Source organism: Lytechinus variegatus, chromosome 14 (genome assembly GCF_018143015.1).
Source record: "Lytechinus variegatus isolate NC3 chromosome 14, Lvar_3.0, whole genome shotgun sequence".
Lineage (NCBI taxonomy): Eukaryota > Metazoa > Echinodermata > Echinoidea > Temnopleuroida > Toxopneustidae > Lytechinus > Lytechinus variegatus.
The window spans coordinates 8724294-8738689 of NC_054753.1; the positions used below are offsets into that span (position 1 = coordinate 8724294).

Consider the following 14396-nt stretch of genomic DNA (forward strand, 5'->3'; position numbering starts at 1 on the left):
TTAAAAAATGGGAAATTGATATGTTTAAGAGCAAGTAGTGAATAGAGATTAATAGGGAGATGGAGGGAGGGAGAGGAGAAAGATAAGGAAGGATAAAGGATAGATTGTTAAAAAGAGGAGTGAATAGAGAAGATAGAGTGAGGCAGTTAGGAAATAAAATCACAGATGAAGGAAGAGCTACATGTAGTAGCAATCGATGGGTATAAAAAAGAGTGGAACTGGGGAATTGCAGACATAATCTTTGGAGTTGCGTTAGAGACACTAGCATAACTTCCACCCTCCCTGACGAGTCACAACCCATGCAAAGGACGTATCCCTTCCCCCCCCCTGACGAGCTTGAAAACCTATTTTGCCCCCCCCCCTCCTGACGAGCTTGAATACCTATTTTGCCCCCCCCCCCTGCCCCATGACATAGCTTGAAGACCTTTTTTTCTTTTCTTTTATTTTTTGCTTGTGAATTTTTTTCTGGTACGAAATCCTTTATTTATGATTGAAGACCCTTTTTTTTGCTTGTCAAATTTTTCAGTGGACGGTTTTGCCCCCCCCCCCCTGTGGAAAATCCTAGGTACGCCACTGGTTAGAGATAGTCTGAAGAGAGCCCGGATGAAAAAGATGGCTTTTAATCTGGAGTCTGAAACCTCAGTTTATGCAGATTTCATGCCTCAAGAGATGAATGTGTCGTTTTTTCACCGAACGTGAAATTCATACTTGTTACCATGGTTTCCACACTTATCAGCCCGCCGTTTAAAATTAATGAGTCCGCTGTCTATGTGAATTAATTTACAAAACAGTGGGATCATTGATTGATGAGTGTGACGTAGGGGTGACCGACAATTGCTCTGGGCTTAATTTCGTCTGAGATGTAGGATTAGGTTTAGGGTTGCAATAGAGTTTTATGTGAGGATTAAGGTAAGATATAATTCTAAACCCAGGGTTGAGGTTGACCATTCCATTAGTGTGTGAAATTCAGAGTGGAGCAGTTGTCACCGAAGCAAATATCATAGAACTGGAGGCACCCTATGTTTTAATGGCACCCTATGAATTACACATGCAGAGGCTCATTCATTGGACCACAATGCTTAAAGGGGAATCCAACCCAAATAAAAACTTGTTTTTATAAGAAAAAGAAAAATCAGACAAGTTGATAGGTGAAGTTTGAACAATATTGGACAAACAAAAAGAAAGATATGAATTTTTAAAAGTTGTAAATATTGGTAATCACTATACCCATGGAGATTTCAAATTGGCCGCATATGGGATGTCATAGTGATGTAAGGCAAGGACTACTCTTCCATGTACTCCAATACATATTATGGCTAAAATGTAATTTTTCCCAAAAGTTATATTTCAAATTATATTTTTCTTTCATGAGGACATAAAACAATATACTACATGGGTTATATTTAGATTACTGCCCCAGGGGAATGGGTACTTAGGAGAAAACCACAAATCCCTGATAATAAAGTACATGGCCTATGGGAAAGTTGTCCTTGCCCCTTGTCATAATTTACTTACCCAGTTGCCAATTTGAAATCTACATAGTATTAGTGATCTCAATTTTAAAGCAGCTATAACTTTCTTATTGCTTGTCCAATTTCTTTCAATCTTTCACCATTCTGTTTAATTTATTTTTCTCCTTCCCAACACAACATTTTATGGCCAAGGCTGGATTCCCCTTTAAGGCCATGTTTATGCTTCCATTTTTCAGGCCAGAATCAGCGTTTCCATATGTGATTAGTCCAAAACATGGTTGCGTCTATTCTTACTTTCATTTAAACGCTGTTTCAAAACGCAGATCGTAAGCTCACAAAAAGGTGCGTTTGTAAACTTCGTTTGACCAGAATCAGGCATACTGGGGAAGCATAAAGAGAACCATGATCGTAAACGTGTTTAAATTACGTCATTTGGTACATGCTTTCGGTGAGATGAAAATCCGCGGGCAAATACAGTCACATTGCTCCATGTTATCTCCACATAATAACACTCGTAAAAAAAACTTTTGAAAAAAAGGCGCACCCAATTCGACCTCGCTTTCCTGTTCAATGAAAATTATGATGCGAAGCCAGCTGGAGATCGTGATTTCGCCTCTGAAAAGTTAAGCATAAACAGCATTTCCAGAACCACATTTACAATCATCGTTTTGAATCTACGTTTGAAAACGCCAATTCTGTCCTCGCAATGAAAGCATAAACACACCCTTAGTCATGTTATACATTTTCTTCCCCCCAGGAGTCTCTTTGAAAGTAAAACACCCAAGCATGTAGTTTGAATGATAATTCAAACATTGATGTTTTTGTACATTTTCTCCCTTTTATTTCTTTCTTCATGCATACAGTGGCAACGTTGTAATCGAAACAAAATTCTACGACGAAGAACTCCTCGTAAGTACATCCAGAGTAAGGCTATACTACGTCTGACATTTTGTCCAAGCTCAGACGCTCGCCGCATCATCAACACCGCGAACGAAGAGACATGACATTATCAAACCTATGTAATTAAATATTTTCACATTTGATTGTAAATATATATATTAATACCTTGAAAAAAATAACTATTGACAAGAGTAATGCTTTTACATTCTCTCTTCGTTATGATGTATGAATATTTTTTTCTGTTTGTCCTTTTTGTATTAAATGTGGCTTTGTTGATTACATGTTAAATGAAAGAGACATATGACAGTAGGAAATGAGATATGTGCTTTGGTTTAAAGGACAAGTACACCCCAATTAAAAGTTGATTTGAATAAAAATAGAAAAATCCCACAAACATAACACTGACAAACATAACACTGAAAATATCATCAAAATCATACATAAAATCAGAAAGTTATGACAAAAGTTTCGCTTGATTTTCACAAAATAGTTATATGCACATCCTGTTCGATATCTAAACGAGGAGACTGATGACGTCATCCACTCGCTATTTCTTTTGTATCTTATTGAATGAAATTTGAAATATTCTAATTTTTTCCTCATTGTCAAGTGAAACAAATAGTAATTCCTCCCTGAAGATGTGGAATTAGCACTGTTTAATACTATATGGGGCAGTCAAGTTGTCAAATCTGTAAAAGATGAAATATTGTATAAATCAAACAATAAAAAACAAAAGAAATAGTGAGTGATGGGCATCATCGACTGTCTTCATTTGTATGTCACTGAGTTGTGCATATAATTTTTTTTTTGTGAAAAATAAGCGAAACTTTAAAATGCCATAACTTATTTTACATCGGAATTTGATGAAATTTTCAGCGTTATGCTAGTTTGATTTTTCTCTATTTATTCAAATCAACATTTTTCTGGGGTGGACTTTACCTTTAAAAGCCTGTGTTTCTGGCCTTTTATATTTTCATTGTTTCTAACTTGTCTTGTACATGTGCTGTGTATATCATCCAAACAAGTAAGAAGTTCTGTGATGCACAATGAAGTGTGAATGTGGAAAACAGTCTCCTATCGACAACTAGGGTACCTTACCTTTGCTGACACAAACTGCCATTGAAAAAAAAATGTCTTTGCAATGCAACATTTAGTTTGATTTATCAACATCAATCTTCATTTACATGAATCTAATCTGCAATAATTCACTGTTAGATGAGATGTTGGTTTTCATTCATTATGGTATGAGAGTTTAGAGAATACCCACTAATTAAAAATAGTTATTATGTGATGTATGTGGAAAGATCTTTACAGTATACCTCTATTTGCATAAATTATTTATAAATCAAAGGGGCATTATAACAAAAGCATTGCTTCCCTTATATCCTAATTGCAATTTTGAGAAAGAGTTTAGCCTAAACTGTACATGTGGGTCTGTGTCAAACAAGGGTATTGCAAAATGAATTTCTTTTTAATTCTCAATTGTACTTTGAATAGGAAATTGCTGGTGAAAATCCGCCGGAGCAAACAGGTTTTGGACATAAAGCATTCATCAGATGTATGTGTAATTTTTAATTCTGATAATTGAAATTTGATTGAGACATACATGTAGTATATCTTGATCACTTTTACTCTGGCAGGCATGGGATAGTCTCCCTGTCACAGATAAAAAGATAAAAATAACATTCAAACATTTTGTCTTCTTCCCCATACTGTACCTCAACATGACATAAACATGATGAAGCAAGCCATATATTATTCACTAGGTGCACATAGTATGATTATTATATCAGTATGATATAATGTGATGAAAATCAGTAGGTGGTTTCAGACCGCCTCAAAGTTCGTCAGTTCCAGGTATTCTCTGATCGGGAAATTTACCCTGATCAGAAAATACCAGGTATAGTCGCCGGTATTTTGGTAATGTGAAAGCAAACTACGTGTAATATCCCCGAAAGAAAATACCCGCTAAATAGTAGATACTTGGAGAAATTACGAGAACTTTCGCGGGATTTTTCCAAGGTCGCCGGTATTTTGGCGATGTGAAAGCAAATTACGGGAACTTTTAGCCCAGCGTGTCGTTGGGTGTGGCGCCGTGGGTGGTTGCTGGGCTAGTGATTTTGAATCTCGAGCCTTGCCTGCTTATCAGACCATACTGCGCATGTTCGTAACTTCAGGAACTTATCCCGAAGGGGTATTTTTCAGGGTGGTGTGAATGCAGGAATAATTAATGGGGATTTTTCAGCCTAAAAAAAGTTCTTGTAATTGAACAGGGATTCTTGTGATCGAGGCAGTTTGAAACCACCTATAGTGTGTTTGGAACATTAATCTCAACAGAACTTCCGGCTTCCACATTTTATTGCCTTGTGTGTGGGCAATGCTATGTGATGAATCCATACCATGTTTTCTTGTTGCTCATCATAAATATTTGTCAAAACTTAAAGTTAAAGGGTGTTTTGCTAGTTTATCAAAAATATATTAACAAAAAGGAAAGTAAGACATATTTTGTGTTGAGAAATTATGTGCTGCCTTATAAATCAATTACATAATTATTTTTTTATTGTCAATTTGATATCAGTTTAATATAATATCAGATAATCATTTTCTACCATATTTACTTGTATATTATGAATACAAATGGGACCTACTTCTACCGAAAGGCTCAACGAAATAAATTTGAGTGTAAATTATGATTCATGTAATAAAATGGCGTACTCTTAAATCGTTTCATAACAGTAATTGGTTATTCAATTATTTATGCTCGTCGATATTACAAGACCGTATCATTTTTCATCATATTTGGAGGGATCCTATATCATGCCTGGCATTGTGAAAAAACTAGTCACATGACCTGACCTTTCTAGCTTCAATTATCTAAAGTGGCGGCGTGTTTTGGGTGTGTATTATACAGATCACTCATTCTCTGGTGGGATTTTATTACTTGCCCATTATCATCAGCAGGATTCATGTGCATGCATGGATCATGACTGCATTCTTGAACATGGCCAACATTCAGAAGTATTCAAAAGAACATTTGATCCAAATTCAGGTTAAATGGAGTCCTTGGGCCCATGAGATAGCATTGTGACATAACAGTCATCTTCACTATTTTTTCTTATTTTAGATTTTGAGTGAAAATAGGCCCACAAGAGGAACTTTGCATACTGGGTATTAAGTGAAAGTACACCCATTCCTTCTCTATGCCTTACTAATCCCCCCCCCCCCCGTCCCCCCTGTCCAATTTGATGGAAAGAAAACATGCATATCCAATATATATTGTAGAATTATTAACATAATAATGCAAATATGCCTTCACACACACTCAATGAACTTTGAACCAACAGATCAGTCCCACCTCCTTTAAAGGGGGGGGGGGGAGATTGATATCCCCCCTTCCCATATTCCCATAATATTTAAACATTTTCTTAGAAATTTTGAAGGAAAGCCTCATAAATTTCTTTTAGATTCAGTGCAAAATGTTATTTCAACTTGGACAAGAGTGGAGAAATTACCCCCCATACACAATATGTAATTCCTCAACAGTTTCCTTTCAAGTTTATTGAACAGTAACAAGTCAAACCCTAATGATTCACATGGCCTTTTTAAGCAGAAACTACAACTGCATAGTGGTAAAGTAAATTAAGATGGAGAAATACAAATCTTACACAAGAAAACTTGTCCAAATTTCACACTTTCTTCGATCAAAATGACTGCTACATGTATTTGTCGTTTTAATATTGCCGAGTGCAGAGGAGTTGAAAATTACCTGTACACTCTTTTCGATGTTGCTTTTCATCCTGTTTGAAAGCGATTGGAAGAGTTAGTCACGTCTATCATATTGTTATCTCGGAAGCCAGTTGTTTGCCAAGGCATTTATGCCCGATTGGGTCTCATCTCATAAACCTGGGGAGCTTTTCATCATTTAAATAGCCAGGGCTTTCACTGACTGTTACAAGCTACTGAAATCCTTGCATCTGATTGACTCAGATCAAAATTGTCGGTGAAAAATCACTGATTTCACGTTTCATATAATGCTCTCCTGGTACGGTTTCGTGAAATGATTTATCAGGGATTTTCATTGACTAGTTATCTCTCAGCCAATCATATGCAAGGATTTCAGTAGCTTGTAACAAAGACAGTGAAAATCATTTGTTTCATGAAAAGCTCCCCCAGTGATTGCACAAGGTATATTTTTACCTCAAGATCCGCTTTAATCTGCTTTCCAGAGCTCATTCCTACACGTTTGTTTGTTTCTAAAATGTCATGAGGGATAGAGGCTGCATTAATGAGTAAATGGAATCCATGGTAAGCACGGGGTGAAATATGACGTCATCGGTTCGCTCATGTTGGGATTTGCATTTAAGATCCATGGCTCAGGTATTGGTTTATGTGGCATACTTTAATAGCTTGGGAATTGGGAGAGAAGGTACATGACGCAACGATATACCCGATCTACTCTCTCATGTTAAAGTACATGTATCTCACCTTTTACTGTTATGATATAGTTAATTACAGAAAAGATATGTAAAAATTGCTCTACAAAAGACATGACCTGTTATTACAGACTTAACAAGAATAGCATTAGAGCTACATGTATAAAGGATATTAGGACAAATTCCTTGTTTGAGTTATTTTACCTTTATTTGTGTATAACTGACCTAATTTTCTCTCCATGTACATCCAGCTTTTGATATATTGGTACAACACTCATAGGTATTTCAAGCTTTTAGCTGAAAACAAGAATTATGTAATTAACCTAAACCAAAAATCTATACCATCCAACACCACCCGCCCCATGTTGGTCACATGACCAAGGTACATGTAGTTACCTTAGCAAAGCGTTGAAAAGGTTATTTACGTTCAAAGGGTTGCATCTGCAAAAGGTCTCCCATTATCGGCTACTAGTTTATTGCCCTATCTCTCGGGCTGTTTTCCCCCGTTTCACGTCCTCCCTCATTTATGATGATATAGTGGTGTGCTTTTGATCTCTGCTTACCATTTTTCTCATTCCATGCGTTCTCCCGATGACTGGCTACTTTTGTTAAATGTACATGCACAGCCTCCTTATGAAGCATTAGAAAAAAAAATTTGTTTTCGCTTTCTCATATTTGCTGAGAACTAAACCCCAAAGCGATTGTCTTTATAATTGGTCCTACATTGTTTTGATTTCAATAAATGTGATATTTTATGTATAATTGTTTGTTGACAGCTAGAGACTAAAACACCAGGCACAACTTTTCTGTTTGATATCTTTGTTTAATGAAAGGAGAAAATCTAATGGATTCTTTTGTGTTTGAAGTACAAGTTTTCTCATTCATGTGAAATGAAAGACTCTCAAGAGTTTAATATCCCTTTCATAAACCCAGTTATGCGGCTAATAGCAGCATAATTTGGTCGTAAAATTGGAGGAGGACAAGAGTTATCCGCATTATTTTGATGCTGCTATTATCCGCATAATAGCAGCATTGGGACAAGATTTTGAGTTTATGAACGCATTTCCAAATAATGCGGATAATTGCCATGGTGCGGTCACAAGGTCACCCTTTTCCAACACAACCGCATCGGAGAGGGCGTGTCCAGTTGTCATGATGATTATCCGCCTTTTTCAGGACGGGCGCTCGTAAAATAATGCGGCTTATTTTCGGAGTTTGTGAACGCAATTTTTATTGAATTATCCGCATTACTCTTAGGTGGCTAATTGGAGGATAGGTTTATGAAAAGGGTATAAGTTCTGATGGTGATAGAAAGGTATACATGTGTTATTGTTGGTCTCATAAAGATTTACATGTACTTTACATCCATCAATTAACTTATAAAAATGCTGCCATATATCATCTTATTTGCTCACAAGCAATGATAATTGAAAGTGTTGATTCCCCGTCTCAATTGCTCAAACCCAGTGGATGTCAGTTTTAAAAAGTGTAAACGATATTAACACACTATTAGTTGCTTGTTGAATTTAAAAAGCAAATTTATAGATTTTTTTTCTGAAAAAAAAAGATGAGCGGTGAAGTCTCAAAGTGACAGTTGATAGACGATCGACATAACTCTGCAGTGTTGTAAACTGTTTTCTTGTATTGTGTGTTTCCTTTATACAAGTGCAGCATTCATCTGAAAAGTGATGATCTTACACAAATTAGGCAGTAAAAATGCAGATTCCATTTTGTTGCGCTGACATTTTACGCTGTCCAGTTTAAATTTTCTCCTCTTTTTTCTATTCCATATGTAAAGTAGAGGTTGTATGTGTTAACTTTGTAAATATATCAAATCAGATTCTATAAGTGCCTGTATATGTATATTGTGATTTTGTGTGTGTGTGTGTGTGAACAGAAATGTGTTCACATTCACACTGAATGCTCATTATCAGTTGTATTAATCATGGTTAGTTAGCTAGTTGATGTGATGTAGAAATATGTGTCAGATGAGTGTTTAATTTCTCTTGCGTGTGTTGCTGTGTGCAGCTGTGCGTGGGTAATAAAGCAAAAGCGGTTTCTTAATCAGCAGTGTGCGGCGATGGCACGTTTTGTGAATATGCTAGCAAATATTTCATTTGAAGTAATCACGTGCTTTTTAAACAGAGGAGTTGAAATTATCAAACACTTCATGTCGATGAAATCTGCCTGTATTACTCTGCTTAATGTATGTAAGCTTGCAATCCATGTTCTACTACATGTAGCTGTAAAGACCTTTAATCTTATGGCTTTGGGTGTTTTAGGTGTATTTTTTTCCTTTTGCAAATACTATAAATGATAAGAATAAGACCGGTTTTAATATCAAAGCCATTAAAACTGATGTCCCCCACCCCCAAGATGTATTTACATTCAATATGATACAATAAATATTGATATTATTATTATGAATAATTCATGATTTGCAATTGTTTGAAATCAATCTGCATTAAATGTAATTGTACATTGATGATTGCTATGTCAGGTACACCTTATAGATTTTCAAGAAGGATTTCAATGAAATATATATATGAATATGAAATCAGTTTGTATACAGGCGTGTTAATTACATGTTTATTCTAAAATACATCCGAGATAGTCTTGTCAGTTTGTAATTCAACCAATCTGTTAGTTTGTGCTCATATATAGATCTCTTCATTTGTTTATATTCTTTCATAGTTAGGAAATTCACTTTAATCTTTGTATATTCAGAATTCATGTAATGGTACTATCAAGTTCGAATTCTGAAAACAAGTAGAGAATGAGTAATGAAAATGAATAGAATTCCCATGCCATTGGCCAACAGTGTAGTAAATGCCTGAGCCACACATCCACATGTTTGTTTGCCTGACTTTGTTCCTCTAACCATAGTGACGGTTTAGGCATTGTTTATCTTTTGAGTACATACACGTCATATTAGGCACATTTATACGTGCTTACTCTGCATTTTAGTTTGTTAACTTTTTTCATCTGTGATGGAATTTCCATGGTTCATTTTGTCCCATTCTTTATCATTAGAGAATTAATGTGTGCAAAAAGCTTTTTGATAGTCACTACACATGTAATTCTGTAGGCTGCCCTCTTTGAATCTGTAAATTGTATGATCATAATTAAATTACATATTCAAGGTCATGTGACTTTTTGCAAGATTGCTTTACTCTTGCTGATTTTAGAATTAAAAGCAGAATTAGAAAAATACCTCACTGACACTCTGGCCGAGTATTTTTTTGCTAGAATTTATACTGTAGCACTGTTTGGAAAGTCTCTTAACACCAGCCTCGATCGCTGTAAGTTTGCTCCTTTTTGTGAATTCAGGCTTTGTGCAGAAAGCAAGGGTAGATGTGCCCAAAAGGTTTTTTTTTTGTTAATTATTAATGAAATGTACTGTAAAAACTTTCAATTTGTGTACATTTCATTAATTTTCTAATAATTTTGATTAAAATTTCTAAAAGTGTAAACGTTCTGTTAAAATTAGAAACCTTTCTATAAGCGTTACCATACACAGGAACTGCACATATATGTATACATGTAGCTGAAGGGACAACTAACATGTACATTAATCCAGATTATAAAACGGGTTCAAGGATGTAGCCAATGGTGAGTGCGTATTCAAGTCACGTGTTCATGCTTTAATTATGCGCAACCTTCCAGTCGTGCATTTTTCGTGCAGCACTGTGCATTTTTTGTGCAACACCGTGCAATTTTTGTGCAGCATTAGTTCCAGTAGCGCGTAAAAACTGATACGCGTTCAGTAAAAGAGGCTGGCTAGGATTTTGATGCGCTTACTTAGGCGCGCATAGTAGATACGCCTGTGATGTCATAATTGACAGTCTTGTGATCTCTTCGTCTGTGCGATCGTACACAAGTTGGAGGGATTTGAACAAGATTTCCATGAAAAAAATCATTTTGCCGACCCGTTTTATAAAACAATTAATGCACATTTTAAGATTCGTGATGTTAGTGACGATGCGAGCAACTCTCGGGCATTCACAATATTATGCAAAAGCACTCGGCGCAAGCGCCTCTTGCTTTCGCATAATTGTAAATACCCTCGAGTGTGCTGCATCGTCATAACACACTCATAAATGTGCATTAATTGTATATTATTTTATTCCCTTGATCATTGTTTGTAAATGTTTTAGTCATTTGTGTGTGAAGTCCAGAATTATCATCTATTTTCTTTAATGAATAACCGTCTTATTTTCTCTGTTAATCCATTTTTTCTATTATATTTTGTAAAGAAATTGATAAAGGAACTTGTTGTTTAACATCAGTCATTTAACTTTTGGTATTAAGTATCATTTATGTGAAGCGTGTTATCTTTAGAAATGCATTATTATCAAAGTATTGAGATGCTAGTGTTGTGTGTTCATTGTCATTCCAAAGTACTAATTTGTTTGGGATACATAGTATACTACCATTTTGTATACGGATGTATTAAATAGAGGTTTAGAGTGTGAATTTTACAAAAATGGAAAAATTGTTAACGAATTATTGAATTAAGTATCTAATCCTTTATACCATGTACAGGATTATCGTTAAAACAGTATAGGATAAAATGCTGTAAAACATGCATGAATTCAGAAAGTTTAGAGTTTCCATGCCCCAATATAGACATGAATTGAATTTATCTTGCAGTAATTTGACCAGACACTGCATTGAACATGTTGGGTGTATGTATAGAAAAGCTAATGTCATGTTTGCAGTATGACGATCTTAAGTACGGGGTGATTTTTGCTGCCAAAATTATTATTTTTATTTTTTATATATGTGCGAGAGTAGAAGATAATGTTCTTATTTTCATCTTACATATTTCTGCATTCGAAACAAAGCAAGGTAACTTTGTTAATAGTGTATGCCTTCATTTCTATACAATACATGTATGTATAAATGAAAATTGTGTGAAAAATCCTTGTATACTATTACTGAAGCATCTGATTGCTGTAAGGTGTAATTGATAGTTATTTTGAAAATGAATGTCACTTTCATAACCTGGTAATCATTTGATCCTTTACCAAGTGATCGTAAAATGAATCATTTGTTTTTCTTAGCTGTAGGGGCATCGACGCAGTGTGTTGAAATAGTGCGCCCACCTCCGGATATCATAAAACTGTCTTGTAAAGCTTTTGTGATGTGCTATGGAGGCGGCGACAGAACATTGCATCTCAAATTAGTTGAATGTTCAGGGGAACAACAAAACATGGCGGCCATGGCAATTTCTAGAATGAAAATTCCTTCCCCTTGGACAATATGTGATGTCTTAAGGTTTGAAAGCTGGGATTGGAATACAGGACATCACTTGTTTTTTTTCTCCCATAATTAAACCAAAACAGTGATTTCTTTCCTAAAATTTGAGATACAAGTTCTGGGCCCTTAACACAAAAGTTAGCTGTCAATTGCTAAATGAAATGGCCCATCGATATCATTGTTGCATGTGAACTTTGCTCAGTAGACTTAGTGCCAATCAAAATTGTTCTTTCAAATTAGCGATTAATTACTAGACTTTGTGTTACAAGGTCTTGAATACCAATAGCCAAGCTGTGATCCTGTAACTTTGCAGTGTTTCACAAATGCTTTAAAAGATGACACAAATAGCATGTTTCTATGGTAGGCCATTGACGCCAGTTTTTTTCTCAGTTGCCACCTCAAGGAATGTATCAGCATGGAACCGAAATGGGGCTGTAGGAACAGTTCGTCCACTAATTGTACGAAATAGCCCTTGTACAGATTCTTTATTTCCTGGGTTATATGTTTGTCATGTATTTATAGATCAAGGATGAAATAGCATTGAGTTTATTCTCCCGTTGATTGTTGTAGAAAACATGAAATGTACATTTCCATATTTCTGTGACGCACAGCCTTTCACAGAAGGACAGTTAAAAGCACACGGTGGCTTAGATGGCTTGTCATAGTTAAATGCAATTTCATTCAGCCATTGTCTTTGTGAAACCTGCCCCATTAATATGGTTCCATATCTAAGCAGCATCTTTTCTATCCTCCGTGGTCTAGTTTCCTTGTAACTTAGATTAAAATACATCTGTTGTTTCTTTTTTTTTCTCAAATTCCTGTAATGAAGGATGTGAACCGAGAATGGCATTTATATGTAGGCCTGTATTAAGCTACATATGTACAGGTAGGACTACTTATACGGCCATGATTATGAATGATTCAAATAAATTGCTTTAAATTCCATAATTTATGAATGTCTTTGTTCTGTTTCTCCATGTCTTGTGTGATTTATCGCTGGTTGGGTGACAAACACATTATCTCAAGAATATTGAATGCTCTGGAGAGCCAAAATTGAAAATACAAGTCTGCTATGACATTGTGCGGGTGATATAAAGTTTGATGCTGGTGTTGGTGTTGGACAGTTATGTCTAATTTGAGTGTTACATGGGCTGATTAATTTAGCCTGCAATGTTTAAGTACCCTGCAATGGACAAATCATGGGGAAAATTGAATCAAATTGCAAAAGGCTAATTGACATGCATAAAATAATCTGTTCGTCACGAGTGCCTGTCTGACTAATGCGATAAAAGTTCGGCCTGTTCGGACAGAACAAATTTAACCAAACTCATGGTTATTTATTTCAGGTCGTCGCAGTTCTAGTTTCCAACATAACCGATTCCTAGACTCATAGCAGGTCTCCTGATTGCTAAACCAAAATAAATAACCTCTGTAAAGTTACATGTTTCAAAGTGAAAACACACAGTTTACTTCTGGTTGGTTAGTCTACTAACTATTGCTCTCATGTAACAGACCTCCCAGAAATGCCGGCATCTGTTACACAACACCACCAGGCATGCAGCCGAGTGAAAGACTTGAATCCCTTTTCTGTTCTGAGATTAGCCTTGATTTCCCCATGATTTGTCAATGGAAGGTCACTTTAAATTTGTGTGATATCTGGCTCTCCATGGTTTATAACTTTAAATTAACATCAAGTTCAGAATATGGACCATGTCTAATATGAACAAACCCCATTTTGACATGGCAAAGTGTTTTTTTTTCTAAATACAAGAGTTGAAATTTGGACAGCACATTACAGTTCTTATTTGAAACCTGGTGAACAAGTAAGCCTGCATAACATGTTATGTTATGCAGGGCCCGCTGGTAGAGCAGTTTCCTAACTGAAGTGGCTACCCTGGGTAAATAAAACGTTTATTATTATTATTGTGTGAGAGCAGAAATATTAAAGAATATCAACAAAAGTTGAGTAGAATAGGATGAACAAAAAAATTCTAAACATTTGAATGTTGAGAACACTAGTGCTATGGGGATCCTCCTATTGGCAATGTGAACAAGAAGTGTGATGTCACACATGTACAACTCTCCCCTTTTTGACACTGAAAATATACCCCAAAACATCTTTTTGTTCATTCTAATATGTCAAAAAATTCATCCATGATATAATGTTGCAAAACGTGTTTTACAGTCTCTCATAAAGAAATGAATGCTTGATCTTATGATAGATTACATAAAGAGAAAATATATATGAAATATATACTAAAGTAATGGGGTATTAAGGATTCGGAGGCAGAAGATACAAAGATGAACAAAGACATTTTGACATTTCAAT

General features: G+C 35.6%; 1 protein-coding gene across 1 annotated transcript in view; it reads left to right on the forward strand.

The window, feature by feature from the left end:
* Positions 1-2771, forward strand: part of LOC121427257 (retinal rod rhodopsin-sensitive cGMP 3',5'-cyclic phosphodiesterase subunit delta-like) — a 72164-nt gene extending 69393 nt beyond the window's left edge. The window contains exon 5 of the mRNA XM_041623582.1: positions 2336-2771. Within this exon, the coding sequence (XP_041479516.1) occupies positions 2336-2417 (82 nt within the window). The 3' untranslated portion in view covers positions 2418-2771. The remainder of the gene's footprint in view (positions 1-2335) is intronic.
* The last annotated feature ends 11625 nt before the right edge of the window (positions 2772-14396 follow it).